This window comes from Lutra lutra, chromosome 17 (assembly GCF_902655055.1).
Source record: "Lutra lutra chromosome 17, mLutLut1.2, whole genome shotgun sequence".
NCBI classification, from domain to species: Eukaryota; Metazoa; Chordata; class Mammalia; order Carnivora; family Mustelidae; genus Lutra; species Lutra lutra.
The window spans coordinates 12,001,337-12,015,110 of record NC_062294.1 but is presented as its reverse complement, the minus strand read 5'-3'; the positions used below and the strand labels follow the sequence as shown (position 1 = coordinate 12,015,110).

Sequence of the window (13,774 nt, the reverse complement as noted above, 5' to 3'; positions counted from 1 at the left end):
TCTGCACAACCCAGAATCATGGTTGGCAAGACAGTGATATTCTCTCAGGAAATTATTTGACACTGTACTTACTAAGCACAAACTAATGTTTTTTGTTTGGGTCTTTTTTTTTCTTAATACTTTTTATCTCTTCCTATCAAATTACTGTAACTATGACTTCTTTGCCTGCCCTGCCTCTAACGGGCTCCACCTTTTATTTCCAAGTCTCTGTATCTGTGGCTTCTATTTTATAGACTAGGAAACTAAATCACCAAGCTCATTGAAGTTCAACATAAGAGAAGAATAAATTGAGTAAGAAAAAAAAAAAGGGAAGGAAGAAAAGAAAATTAAGATGATTTTTAAAAAGAAATTTCAAAAATCCAGAAGCCACAAATACACTTGTTCGTTAAATAGACCTTTATGGCCAGCTGGAATCAGGCTCATCTTTATTTCTCTACCTTGAAAGGTGGCATGTGGGAAGAGACAGCTATCAAGTGGCCCCACCTCGTCTGGGGTCGGGCAGGGGTGGCGTGTGAGGGAGAAAGGACGAGGGTCGGGTTTACCGGAACACTGAAGTCCCACTGCCAGTCTTTCAAGGTTACAAGTTGAAAAGCCACCCAGCCGGGCACAAAGACATACTAGAAACTGGCCTGTTCAAGTCCAGGCCTTGCTAACGACAGCATCCCCATCACATTAAATTGGAAGAGAAATGAGAAACAAGGATAACACAGAGTGCATATACCAACCGAAGCTGACACAGTAACAATTCACACACAGTGTTCAGAGCGCCAGAAATCAGCGTGGCCAAGGCAGTGCCAAACCAACCTATGTTCCAGCCACCGGTGTTGAGCCCTGGGTCTGACATGCTTGAGCAGGAGCCCGAGGACGTGAAGCTGGGCTGCAGGACAAACAGAAGCGGCGTCAGAACAGGCTTCCCTTTAGGAGCAGTCGGATACAACGCACAAGGCCGCAGGCTTACGTATCGGCTGTGGGACACCACAAGGTTAGACGACCGGCCGGGAAAGGGTCCAAAGGGGTTTGGTATTCCCTGAGGCCGAGACTGGGCTTCAAACACGCTGCAGAGCATGGCCAATGTCTGGACGTCCCGGAGTCGGCAGTAGTGAGCCAACCTGAAGAAAAAGGTAAGAGGAGAAAAAGTCAAGAGGACAGAGAGAGGAAGGATAACTGTCACATTGTGGTGGGCTGCGGACCGAGAGTAGAAGGGAGGATTCTTAATTCTGCCTCACAAAATCGTCAGGATCCAGGGCTTTCTACAGATCCAGCAGCTTGTACTCTGAGTCTGGCTAAATTTGTTCTGGAAAAGAATGTATCCAAGTATTACAAATGAGCTGGATAACCCATGTGAAAGCTTCTGTTTGGGATCCAGGCACGGCTTAGACAAGCATGTAGCCTCTCCAAGAACTAAGTGAACTAAGCTAACATCTGAATGGGGCCATGCATGTGCTCTTGGTTTCCCAGTTCCAAGAAGACTCCCTCTTCACTCATAACCTAATGCTACATTAAAGGTGCTCAGAACACTGTACCATCACCATAGCGTGGAGAGTTGACAAAAGACACAAAGGTGGAATTATGAATATGAGCTATTAAATAAGAATAACAAGGGATATTCTTACCTTTTACCCGCACCCTCTTTGCCCCTTTTAGGACCACTACGCTAGGATGTGAGATAGGGATCAGAGCAACATGGCCTCTGTGATAGAATGATACTGATACTTTTCTGCCAAGCAATGTATGGTGGGTTTTTAAATTTTTTTAAAGATTTCATTTATTTGACAGAGAGAGAGGGGAGCACAAGCAGGCAGAGCAGCAGGCAGAGGGAGAAGCAGGCTCCCCTCCAAACAGAGAGCCCAATGCGGAACTCGATCCCAGGACCCTGGGATCACGACCCAAGCCGAAAGCAGATGCCCAACCAACTGAGCCACTCAGGCACCCCAATGCATGGTGTTTCTTAAAAGTGTTTTCACACCACCATATTTGAGCCTTATGTGATGTGGCTAGAACAACCATTATCATCCCTGCATCACCATGATGCAACTGAAGCCTCAGCACAGGGCCCAGGTCCAGCCTCAACAAGTAAGTCCAGCAATCCTCCACCTGAAGGCATCAGAGCTTCTCTGTCTCTCTGTCAGGCTCTGAGCCTCACAGTTATGAAGGTTCAAGTGGTTGGACGTGGTGGCAAACCATTTTCACACTGTATTTCCAGCCCGCCACATTTCAGAGCAAGAAATCCAACCTTCATAAACTGCCAATAGGGTGAAAACGTCATCGCCCTTAGGAAACATGTAAGTCAACACAGAGCTAGAGAATCTGCTCTTGGGGCCAAAACTCTATAGCACCCCAGAAATCTACCATTTCAAGAGTTCATTCTCCTGTGTTTCAGACTAGTGTGACTTATGGGCTAAGGCATAAATCTCTAAAGGACACATGAATCTCAAATCCTTGTTGTAAATAAAAAATACTGTATACTTCCTTCTGCTGTAAGAATTCAGTTCTGCACAGAAATTACTAAAGCACTAATGGGAAAGAGCTCATATTTTCCCATTTCTCAGACCTCCTCGATGAAAACACTGGAAAGGTTTACAGACCTAAAATTTATATCACTTGTTTTCCTCACTTTTAGCTCTCAAAACCTACAGAGACTCCAGCAGCTGTCGCCCAAATGGATGTCGAGCCCAGGGTGTTTCCAAATCTGGGTCAGACTTGGGACCAAGGCAAAGATCCGTAGCGACTGTAGCCAGCGACCAAACCTGGAACAGATCGAAGAAAAACACTTGAAATCAGACTGGTGAGGACAGGACCAGGAAGCATGGAAGAACCCCACTTCTCCTCCACACACAGCCTACAGCCTTGCTGCTCTGAGGGCAACAGAAACGGGGAACATCAGGCCCCCTTCCAGACACAATGAATCAAAATATGCATTTTAACAAGATTCTCTGGGGACTGTAATGCTCAAGAAATGCTAGTCTTAAAAACTTTTATTAAGCAAACCTCAAAGAAATGACACCACATATTAACCTCAATGGGTTGTCTCAAGTGACTTCTTTTGTGGCTTCATTAGTGAACAGGCAGGGAAAGATGGGGATAAAAGCATTCCCTATCACATTTCAGATCTGTCCTTTGCCCAAGTAATGGGAAACTTTGTTGCTTTCATCACAGAAGTTTCAGAATACTCTTAAAGCTAAAGAAAACTAGGCCAGGACAAAATAGACTTGACTTTCTTTTTGTTGACATCAAATCTGAGGAGTATCTTCAAACCTGAACTCTCACGGGGCTTGGGGTCATCAAGCAGAAACTAATATCCATTAGGTACCTATTAAATTCAAGACTTAGCACACACTATATTAAATACATCATGCCATCAACAGAGCCTCCTTCCTTCCACACTTTTAAAAATGGAGTACTACTGGGAAATCTTTCTTAGGGGCAATACATCATTGCATGCCCACTAACTGAAAAACACTAAACTAGACTCTGTGAGAAATTTGAAAGGAAGAAAATACAGAGTTTAATCAAGGAGTCAATAATCTAAGAAAAAAGAACAAACAAAAATACTGAAAAATGGGTAGAGAAACACATCAGATATACAGTAAAAACCTATTAAATTAGGTGGCACTAATATACTTAAACACACAAGTATCGATTAAGACAAGAATCACAAGGTTTCCTTTCATCTCTCTAAACAGTGACCTGCCTGAATGATTGCTGGGAGAAGTTAATGTCTTTCTGGGATGGGAGAGGATGTTTACTACCCTGACAATTTAGGCATGTTACTTCCTTGGATTAAAAAAAGAGAGAGAGGGGTACCTGGGTGGCTCAGTGGGTTAAAGCCTCTGCCTTTGGCTCAGGTCATGATCCCAGGGTCTTGGGATCGAGCCCTGCATCGGGCTCTCTGCTCAGCAGGGAGCCTCCTTCCCCCCCTCTCTCTGCCTGCCTCTCTGCCTACTTGTGATCTCTGTCAAATAAATAAAAATAATATCTTAAAAAAGAGAGAGAGATTTCTTTCCTTTGAGAGAGAGAGAGAACACGGGAGGCCAGAGGAGAAGGAGAGAGAATCTCAAGCAGACGTCCCGCCCAACACGCACCACTGAGCGTGGAGGAGCCTGGAATGGGGCTCGACCTCACAACCCTGAGATCATGATCTAAATCAGAACCAAGGGTCGGAAGCTTAACCAATCAAGCCACCAGGCGCCCCCTTACGTCCTCACTTTTAATACACATTTCTTGAATGGCTTTAACAGGAATAGTGGACACTTGGGATTATTTCTACAACTTTCTGCATTACAGTAGACACATCATCATCAATATATGTATAAAAAAGAACCAGAAAGGGGCACCTGGGTGGCTCAGTGGGTTAGGCCACTGCCTTCGGCTCAGGTCATGATCTCAGAGTCCTGGGATCGAGCCCCGCATCGGGCTCTCTGCTCGGCAGGGAGCCTGCTTCCTCCTCTCTCTCTGCCTGCCTCTCTGCCTACTTGTGATCTCTCTGTCAAATAAATAAATAAAAATCTTAAATTAAAAAAAAAAAAAAAAAAGAACCAGAAAATATTCTTCAAGCATTTGCACCGATTCCATTTCTGTCCCTTTACAAGTACCATGCCACTAATGACCACGATAATTACAGGAACAATGGCGACTATCCCATACGTTGGATATTTGCCATCTAGCAGATATAGACATGGGAGTTTCACATATATGACCTTATTTCTTCCTCACTGGTACTAGAATCAGGACTATTTCATACTCGAGGAAACTGAGGTTCAGAAAGATTAAGTGTTGCCCAGGATTACAAAACATTTTTTTTTTAAAGTAGGCTTCACACCCAGCATGGAGCACAACGTGGGACTTAAAAATCATGACCCAGCCCGGCTAGCTCAGTCGGTAGAGCATGAGACTCTTAAAAATCATGACCCAGGGGCACCTGGGTGGCTCAGTGGGTTAAAGCCTCTGCCTTCGGCTCACGTCATGATCCCAGGGTCCTGGGATCGAGCCCCGAATTGGGCTCTCTGCTCAGCAGGAAGTCTGCTTCCCTTCCTCTCTCTCTGCCTGCCTCTCTGCCTACTTATGACCTCTGTCTGTCAAATAAATAAATAAAATCTTTTTTTTTTTTTAAGATTTTATTTATTTGACACACAGAGAGAGAAATCACAAGCAGGCAGAGAGGCAGGCAGAGAGAGAGGAGGAAACAGGCTCCCCGCTCAGCAGAGAGCCCGATGTGGGGCTCGATCCCAGGACCCTGAGATCATGACCTGAGCCGAAGGCAGAGGCTTTAACCCACTGAGCCACCCAGGCGCCCCTAAATAAATAAAATCTTAAAAAAAAAAAAAAAAAAAAGAGAGATTAGAAATTTAAAAAAACAAACAAAAAAAAACCATGACCCAGAGATTAAGACCTGAGCTGAGATCAAAGTTGGATGCTTAACCGACTGAGCCGGCCACGAGCCCCTTAAAGATTTTATTTTTAAATAATCTTTACACCCAACATGGGGGTTGAACTTACAACCCCACGATCAAGAGTCACATGCTCTACTGACTGAGCCAGCCAGGCCCCTCCTTGAAGTAAAGCATTAAAAAAAAAAGATTGATTGATTGATTGATTGATTTGAGAAATAGAGAGAGCACCAGCAGGAGAGGCAGAGGAAGAGGAGGAAGAAAATCTGAAGCAGAACTCGGACCCCAAAAGGGGGCTTGATCTCATGACCCTGAGATCACAACCTGAGCCGAAACCAAAAGTTAGATGCCCAACTGACTGCGCCACCCAGGCACCCCTGAAACAAAGCATCTTTAAAAGCATAAAAACCCCAGCAAAACAGAATTGACACTACAAATGGCAAAGGCACAGATACCCACATTTGTGTGTACAATAATCACCATGGTACCAGAGTAAAAGAGAAATGTAATAAAAAAAAATTATCAGTATGTGCTTTAGGATCTTCTCAACTAAGCTCTAATAAGAAAAAGACCCAGAGTGGGGTGCTTGGCTGCCTCAGTTGGAAGAGCATGCAACTCTTAATCTCAGGGTCATGAGTTCAAGCCCCACACTGGGGGTAAGATTACTTAAATAAAAATTTTTTTTTAAGAGAGAGAGAAAACCCAAAGGATTTAGAAAGCTACTCTAGCCCTGTAGTTGGGCAAAGAAAATGGTAGAGAAATTGCAAAATAGGAAGCACCCCTTGAAAGGTCACTAAACCAAAATTATGAAGTGAAAACGATCAGCTCAAAAAGAAAACTCCAGATGGGCATGAGAAGGGATGCGCAAACCTGGACAAGGTCCTTCCTTCCAACAAGCAAGGCAGAAGTGGCATTCTTCTGGCATGTTTCTTGAATATCATTCACATTTAATCTGAAATGTAAAAAGAATTAAAAAGTTTCTTTCTGGTCTCACCTCCTCAATCAGTGACGCATGATTTAACAAACTAAAAGTTGCCCCTTTCATTGTTATCCAAAACGTTTTATCTACGTTAGCCTTAAGCTTCACCCTTCAAGTCACGTAATGGAGAAAAAGCTTACCCACAGTTCAGGCTGCAGGCTCACGCCTGGGAAAGATGAAGTTGTTCACCTCTCTAAAGTCAGGACGGGAAGCCAGCCCTGAATGACAATTTAGCAACCAGCTTTTCTGTGGATTTCCCCACACTTACGGGTTGAATAAAAAGGAATTTAAATATGTGCAACACTGTGGTTTCTAACACAAAGAGTGGTGTGCTGTGTATATATTACAAAATAAACACTTTTTGTTATGTGTTCAGTTCAAGAAGGGTGACCACAGGGCAGCCTCTATACGCCTGGCACTGGCCTCCCAACTCCCTTCAACCGAAGTGGCTCTGCTTTTAACTGTTTTACATATCGGTATGGAAAGCAGAATTCTGAGGCTGTTCACAAGATTTCTGTGCCTCCCCCCACCACACATCTAATATAATCCACTCCCTTTAATTACAGGTGATACCAGTGAATATTGATGGGCTATCACACCCAAGATTAGATTATTAATCCGTCCACTCTGAATGTGTCAAAAGAGAGATTATTTTAGGTGGGCCGGACCTAATCAGATGAGACCTTAGAAAGAAAGTGAAGCATCAGAGAGAAACTCCTACTGGTCTCGAAGACGAAAATCACCGAGTTCTATGTCTTCAAGGAAGTAAATTCTGCTAACAACCTGAATGAGCTTGGAAGAGGATTGTAAGCTTTAGATAAGACCACTACATGGCCACCTCTACAGTTTCAGTCTGGTGAGACGTGAGCAAGGACCCGGCTAAAGCCATGCCTGGACCCTGACCCACAGAAACCCGAGATAGCAAATGTATGTTATTTTAAGTTGCTAAGTTTGTGGTGCCTTGTTATGCAGCAATAGAAAGCTCATATACTGGTCTCCTCCTAAAACTTCTGAAGAAAAGGTTCCAACCCTTACCTTTTTTTTTTTTTTTTTTTTTAATTTAAGAGAGAGAGAGAGACACTGGGGCGCCTGGGTGGCTCAGTGGGTTAAAGCCTCTGCCTTCAGCTCAGGTCATGATCCCAGGGTCCTGGGATCGAGTCCTGCATCGGGCTCTCTGCTCAGCAAGGAGCCTGCTTCCTCCTCTCTCTCTGCCTGCTTCTCTGCCTACTTGTGATCTCTGTCTGTCAAATAAATAAATAATAATGAAAAAATCTTAAAAAAAAAACAAACAAAACATAAAAAACAAGCAAAACATATTTAAAAAAAAGAGAGAGAGAGAGAAACACAGAGAGTGTGCAGGGTGGGGTGCGGGAAGGCAGAGGGGCAGGGAGAGGGAGACAGAAAATCTCAGGGAGGCTCCATGTCCAGCACGGAGCCTGACACAGGGCTTGAACTCACAACCCTGAGATCATGACCTGAACAGAAATCAAGAGCCAATCGCTTAACTGACTGAGTCCCCAGGCGCCCTGAAAGGTTTCCAAAACTTTAAAAAAAAAAAAAGAAAGGAAGCCACGTGGATTATGATGTGTGATAAGCACAGCAGACTTACATGTACAGTTCCCCCAGTGATTTGTGAACAGGAAGAAGGCACGCAGTGTCCTGGATGATAACTTTCCCGGCAGCCTTGATCGGTCGATTGCCTGAGTCTGACCCCTCACGCTTGCTTTTCCATCTCCTGGATTTCTGGGGGAGATGACGAGATATAACTAATGGGGACTCTGATGAATGGAAATCTACAGTTGCAGAGCACATCAGAGTTGGGTCATTGGTTATTTGCAGAGACTTTGAATTACATCATGCCCACAATTACATGAATCAGCATCTGTAGGAAATAAAAGGATGGCAGAGGGCATTGAGCTGTCGGTTCCAACATCCTAACAGGAAAATATGCACCTACTGCAGGGCTACATACATTGTGCAGGTGCCCAAAAATAGATACCTCGGATCTAGAATTTTTAAAAAAAGAAAAGAAAAGAAAAGAAAAAGAATGAACAGCAGGTAAATAAGTTAGTAAAGACCACGAAAATGTGGGAGAAGAGCAACTTTTAAGGTTGGGATTAGCCTTAGGGACAAAGTTCTTGCTTGAAACTAATCAAAGTTTTGTTTTTGTTTTTTTTTTTCTTCTCAGACAGCTTTAATAGGGTTTGTGGAAAATTTAATTCAGACACAGCAGTGTGGGCTCTGCAAACCTTAATCTGTGGCAGGCAGACCAAGAAATGTAGCAGCTCAAGGAGAATTACCCGGTTTTTCCTGGCAGACTTGAATTACTTCTAAGAAGTGATCGTCTTAGAATGTCAAAAATACTTGAGCAGAGGTACCTGGGTAATGGACATGGAAGACCATGAGCAACTGGCCTCTTTCCCCAGGGCACCCCCTACAAAGAAGCCCTGTGTGTGGGAAATGAGAGATGTCCTGGAAAGGGAGAATTATCAGTGTAGCCCCATCTGGTATCCTCAAAATGACAAGTAGCCGAGGAAACAATATTTTACTTTATTTTATTGCTGGAAGTTAAAAGGGGGCCCACCAAAGTGACTCAACTCAGGGGGGAGGTGACATACTTATTAACAAAGTTGCTAGCGAAGGGGTCTGCGATCTGGAGTCAGAAAACCAAGGTATGCGGGTCTTATTACCACCTGTGCTGGTTCAGTGTGACCCTGGGCGAGCTCCTTATTTGCTATGAACTTAGTCTCATGTCATCCTCTTTGCTCGCTGAGAACTATGCCTCACGATGAGCTCCATTCCGATCTTGCAAGTATAATAAGGCCACAATGGAAGGGTGAGAGTGCAGACTGAAAATGTGCAATTAAAAAGTCTGTAATGATTATAAATGTATGATAAGCCTTCAGGAATTTAGATTAGATCATTACTTAGGTTACTCACAAATAATTGATTTTCTGCAAGTGATTTTTATACAACTGCTCTTCCATTCATGAGTCACGGTCTGTATTTAGTCGTTTCTGACCAGCGATGTCCGGTCTAATCCCCAAAGATGCCCAATGCATGTAGCTTCCTATGGGCTCCGTAAGTGGTATGGAACCGACTAGACCCAGGACACCTGGACTTGGATCGTGGCGGGTAAAGGTTGGCTGAGGATGTAAACTGTTTATCATAATTTGTAAATACATGTGCTACATTATCCATTTGGAACTCTGACCCAGTTACCTTTGGTAGCAACTGAGTTTCTCTGTGATCTTGATTCGTACACCTCGTTACTATCAATCCAAGAGAAGCCTCAGCTACTACGTCCAGTAGCCCTTTGATTCTCTATTTGTGCAGGCTAGTTTCTAAAGAATTATGTACCCACTCACAAAAATACTAGCTTTGGAGCCACAGATATCCTGACAAGGACGCAATACAGGGAGAATGGGCTGAAGAGTGAACCGCCTGTCAGAACGGGCTGGAGCCAGGCGGCGTTAACCGACCCAAGACAGATGCCACCCATGTGCGTGAGATCATTGGATGTGACTGGCTGGAGGTAGGGTACTTTCGTGGCCATCTACCGGGCAGCGACAGGAACAGCACAGTGTGGTGAACTGGAACAGGGAGGGTGTTAGGTACACAAACTTTTTTTATCCAGGTTTCCAGGAGTTTAAAAATTCCAGGAAACAACACCCATAGGTCCCACATAATTGAATACCTCAAATGAGATTTAGGGTACTGGATTTAAAAAGAAAGAAAGAAACAAGAGGAAAAGATGGACACTAAAAAGATTCCACCTGGAATGGAGTATGATCCATCTCGTTGGTTTTCTGTGCTGGGTGGAAGGCGTCTAAAACACTGTTCCAGGCAGACACTCTGGCTCGTTGTTTATAAGAGAAAATGAGCAGCATCCGAAGAACTGGCCACTTCACCACAGCTCCACATAACTCAACCGTGGAAATAAATGGAGGCCTCATGAGGGACGGGGTCTGCTACCTTTCAGGCCACACAGAAAACCACCACAATTTCCTGTCTTTTTAAGCAAACTTAATGAAAACAGAATATTAAGGCCCGTGTGCCAAAAGTGGTCCCTTCGCCTATAGACTACTCATTTAAAAATGTTTTTCCTAGCAGACGTGTGTTATTTCTGAAAGTGATCACTTCAGAATGCCAAATGGACTTGAGCAGAAGGACCTGGGTAACATGGAACATGGAAGATTATGAGCAACTGTCCCATCTCCCCACAGCCTCACCTTCAAATGGCCACAGAGGGTCCTCTGTGCAGGAAATGAGGGATGTCCTGGACGCAAGTCCAAGCGCATAAATATTTGACTTAGGATTTACAGATTTGTCTGTTATTATGAACAACATGAGCTCCTGCTCTGGGATGTTCCCTCGCTGCGAGTGTGGCCATCACCACAGCTCTCTGAAAGAGGGGCTGCTGCTTCCGTTTGACAAATGACGATGTGAGTCTTACTTGAGGCCACACTCCTAAGAGCTGAGATTTGAACGCAGGCTGTCAGGCTGCTAAGCCCATCCTTATTAACCTGCTTTTGAGTGCATGATTTTGGATTAAAAAGAAAAAAAAAAAAGCCCTAAGACTAAGCTACTTGTGACTATGTGAACTGTTTGGCCCATCTTTAAATGCATCCATCTCTGCATAGAAGGAGATCAACATCTGATGGGAGTGAGGCCTGTCTGACACCCCAGCCTCTCTAGTTACTGCTCATTTCACTTTCCTGCCAAGTACCCTGAGCCGAGCCAGAGCTGCAGGCTAAACACCAGCAGAGACAAGAGACGGCCATGGCTACTGGCTTCACATGGGGGCTCCCCAGGCTCAGCCCCAGATGCTATATTTCAGGCCAGGCTTGAGAGCCTGACCCTCACTCTGTTTCACCCCCTCTGGGGGAGTGGGAGGGGTAGGCACGGTCAGAGGGAAGAAAACAGAGTCCAAAGAAATGCCTTAGGACTTTTCCCTCTGCCCATCTGGGGTCCTTGGTTGCAGAGATGGGGAGGAAAAAACCCCGTGTGAGTCAACAGGTACTTGATGAAAATGTAGACAGCGGTTTTGGACAACCTTCTGTAATCGCCCTTCACTGAACTATAGAAATCGTAGTCCGGATTTCCTGAGACTTGCCTGGCAACTTCTTGAGATGGCAGGCTTCTAGCTGGTTCCCCTGATCCGTTCTGATGTGCAGGCGATGTGTGGTGGGAACTCACTCAGCTGCCTCTGAGCCTGTAACAGGACATCTGCCAGCACTGGATGGGTTTGAGTACAGCTGCCGCCAGGCCTCAAACTATAAGAGCAATTATGGGACCGCACTGCGCATTCATCTAATCCAGCAAGGAGCGAGTGCAAAACGTTATCAAAAATCTGTAAGGGGCCATAAAAGAGTCTCGTTTTTTCTATTTAGTGGTTGGTGGTTTTTAAATAGGAAGTGCCGCCCCTGCAGACTAGGGGAGTCACCCAGTACGCCAGGCTAGTGACCGTGTATCCTGGGGACGCAGATATAGCCAGTCTGCCTACGTACGTAAAGACATGCTCAGTCTCCGAGCAGATGTCAGAGCCTTAGGTCCTCGCTGCTCCCGAAGGAGCACAGGTAACTTCCTTGCAGCAAAGGGTTCATATTCCATCCACATTTCCCCAAGACTTCCTCTTCCCTTACATCTTGCTGGTGATTGGAGGAATCCCTCATCTGTGCCACTGTCAGGTGACAACATGCAGAGAACAGCGACACACCAGGCTGAGGTGTGGCCGAGTGTTCCAGGTGAGCGGAGGGCACTCTGGTCTGACAGCCCCTGAAACCTCTCGCATTGCTCTAGTCCCACTCTGACGGGCTTCGAGGGGTCGCTTTTCTGTGCAGTAGGCTTGGTCCCTCTGGGAGGCAAAGGGCCCGTGTTTCTCTTAGGTCTTCTCAATGCCCCATCCCAGAAAACGCCCCTGCCCCACAGATTTCATAAGCAGGGATTGAGGAAGAGAGACAAAACGAGACAGACAATTATCACATGATGAGCACCAGAATACTCCTCTGAACATACCAAGAAGGCGTTCATGGACTCATAGGAAGGAGGACAGGGAGGAAAGGACTGGGAGAGGTGGGGGCGGGGGGAGGCATTGGTGCAAATAGCACTGAATGACAACCAATATAGCCAGCTTGCGACTGTACCACCAGTGTTACTGCTACAATCGGAGGCAACATCAATGCCAATAAATGGGTTAAATGTAAAACAGCCCAAGAATAAGCCACCAACTGCTTCGCAGCAACCCCACCAACAATGCATAATGAGCAGAGTGGGCAGTGAGTCAACATGAGTTCCTATTTCAATAGCAGCGGGAGCAGAGACTTCTGGAAATCACTGGAAATCCAGCAGTCAGGTTGGCTGGGACAGGCTTTTGGAGGGATGGCAGCCACGATGGCCGCTCCACCTGCAAGCTATCAGCAGCCATGGTACGTGCTAGTCAGGGCTCCTGATTTCAACTGGTTTCGATATGAAAAGGCTATAAGGACTCTTCCCCCACCAAATTTTTTACACCGAATGAAATTTACACAAAAGGCGCAAGGCTGCCTTTCACAGCCCGAGGCCACCTTGGCACTAGTGAAACATGAAGGGGATGGGAGAGGAAGACAGAAGAGGGGGGATGGCCAACAGGAATGAGGAAGAGAGAAAGAAAAGGAAGAGAGGATGTCCACAGCAGAGGTTTCATTGCAATGCAAAATACTGTTGGTAAGGAAAAAAAAAATTGTTCCAGAAAGTTCCCGAAGGATTAAAAACTAGCTTATGCATCATGCCAATGAAGCAGGTGAGCACTTCCCTCTTTAAACTAGACCAAGACGATAAAAACAGAGAGACAAAATGGTGGAAGCCTCTTCTATCTTCCTCTGCTTCCCCCCATGCCAAAGGTAGGCTTTTGAAAGCTCCAGGAAACGATACAAATACTCCAAATGAAATCAGGTGAGCAAAAGGCTTACAGTTGGGGTTCTTTCCAAGAAACCCAGTGTCTGGCTTCATTTTCAAAGAAGCTGGTTCACAATCCTTAACGGTCTCAGTATTCGCCCATTGGAAACTGGATGAAACGAGGAGGAAGTCCTTGGGGCCTGACTCCCAAGAAGGAAAAATTTATTGTGCTGGTCCTGAAAACCAGCCAGCCTGTCCCTCAGGTTCCTCAAAGCCAGCCAGGTGGCATTTTATTCTTGGGCCTTTGGGCAGACAGGATTAGTCAAGGAGAGCATTTGCACAGCGCACAGTACCGGGAAGTCGTTAATTGCTTGTATGGACCAACGTCGCCGGGCAGAGCGAGGAGACATCTGTGCGTGAAAACGTTACACCCAGGAGGAGGGAAGAAAAACACCAAGAAAATTAAAAGGGAAAAATATAGAATAAAATGAAAGCTTCCCACACACCTGATGGATTAAAAGGTACCACAATA

General features: G+C 45.3%; 1 protein-coding gene across 4 annotated transcripts in view; it reads right to left on the bottom strand.

The window, feature by feature from the left end:
• Positions 1–13,774, bottom strand: part of WDR59 (WD repeat domain 59) — a 94,977-nt gene that overhangs the window by 12,783 nt on the left and 68,420 nt on the right. For 2 of the 4 annotated variants that reach the window (XM_047710895.1, XM_047710897.1), the window contains exons 19-24: positions 13,596–13,652; positions 7,976–8,109; positions 6,258–6,339; positions 2,635–2,747; positions 959–1,109; positions 805–877 (exon numbers count right to left, since the gene is read on the bottom strand). In XM_047710895.1, coding sequence (XP_047566851.1) covers positions 805–877; positions 959–1,109; positions 2,635–2,747; positions 6,258–6,339; positions 7,976–8,109; positions 13,596–13,652 — 610 coding nt within the window. Of the gene's footprint in view, positions 1–804; positions 878–958; positions 1,110–2,634; positions 2,748–6,257; positions 6,340–7,975; positions 8,110–13,595; positions 13,653–13,774 lie in introns of those variants that run through there. The other 2 variants (XM_047710896.1, XR_007123848.1) reach the window with 2 other exon arrangements.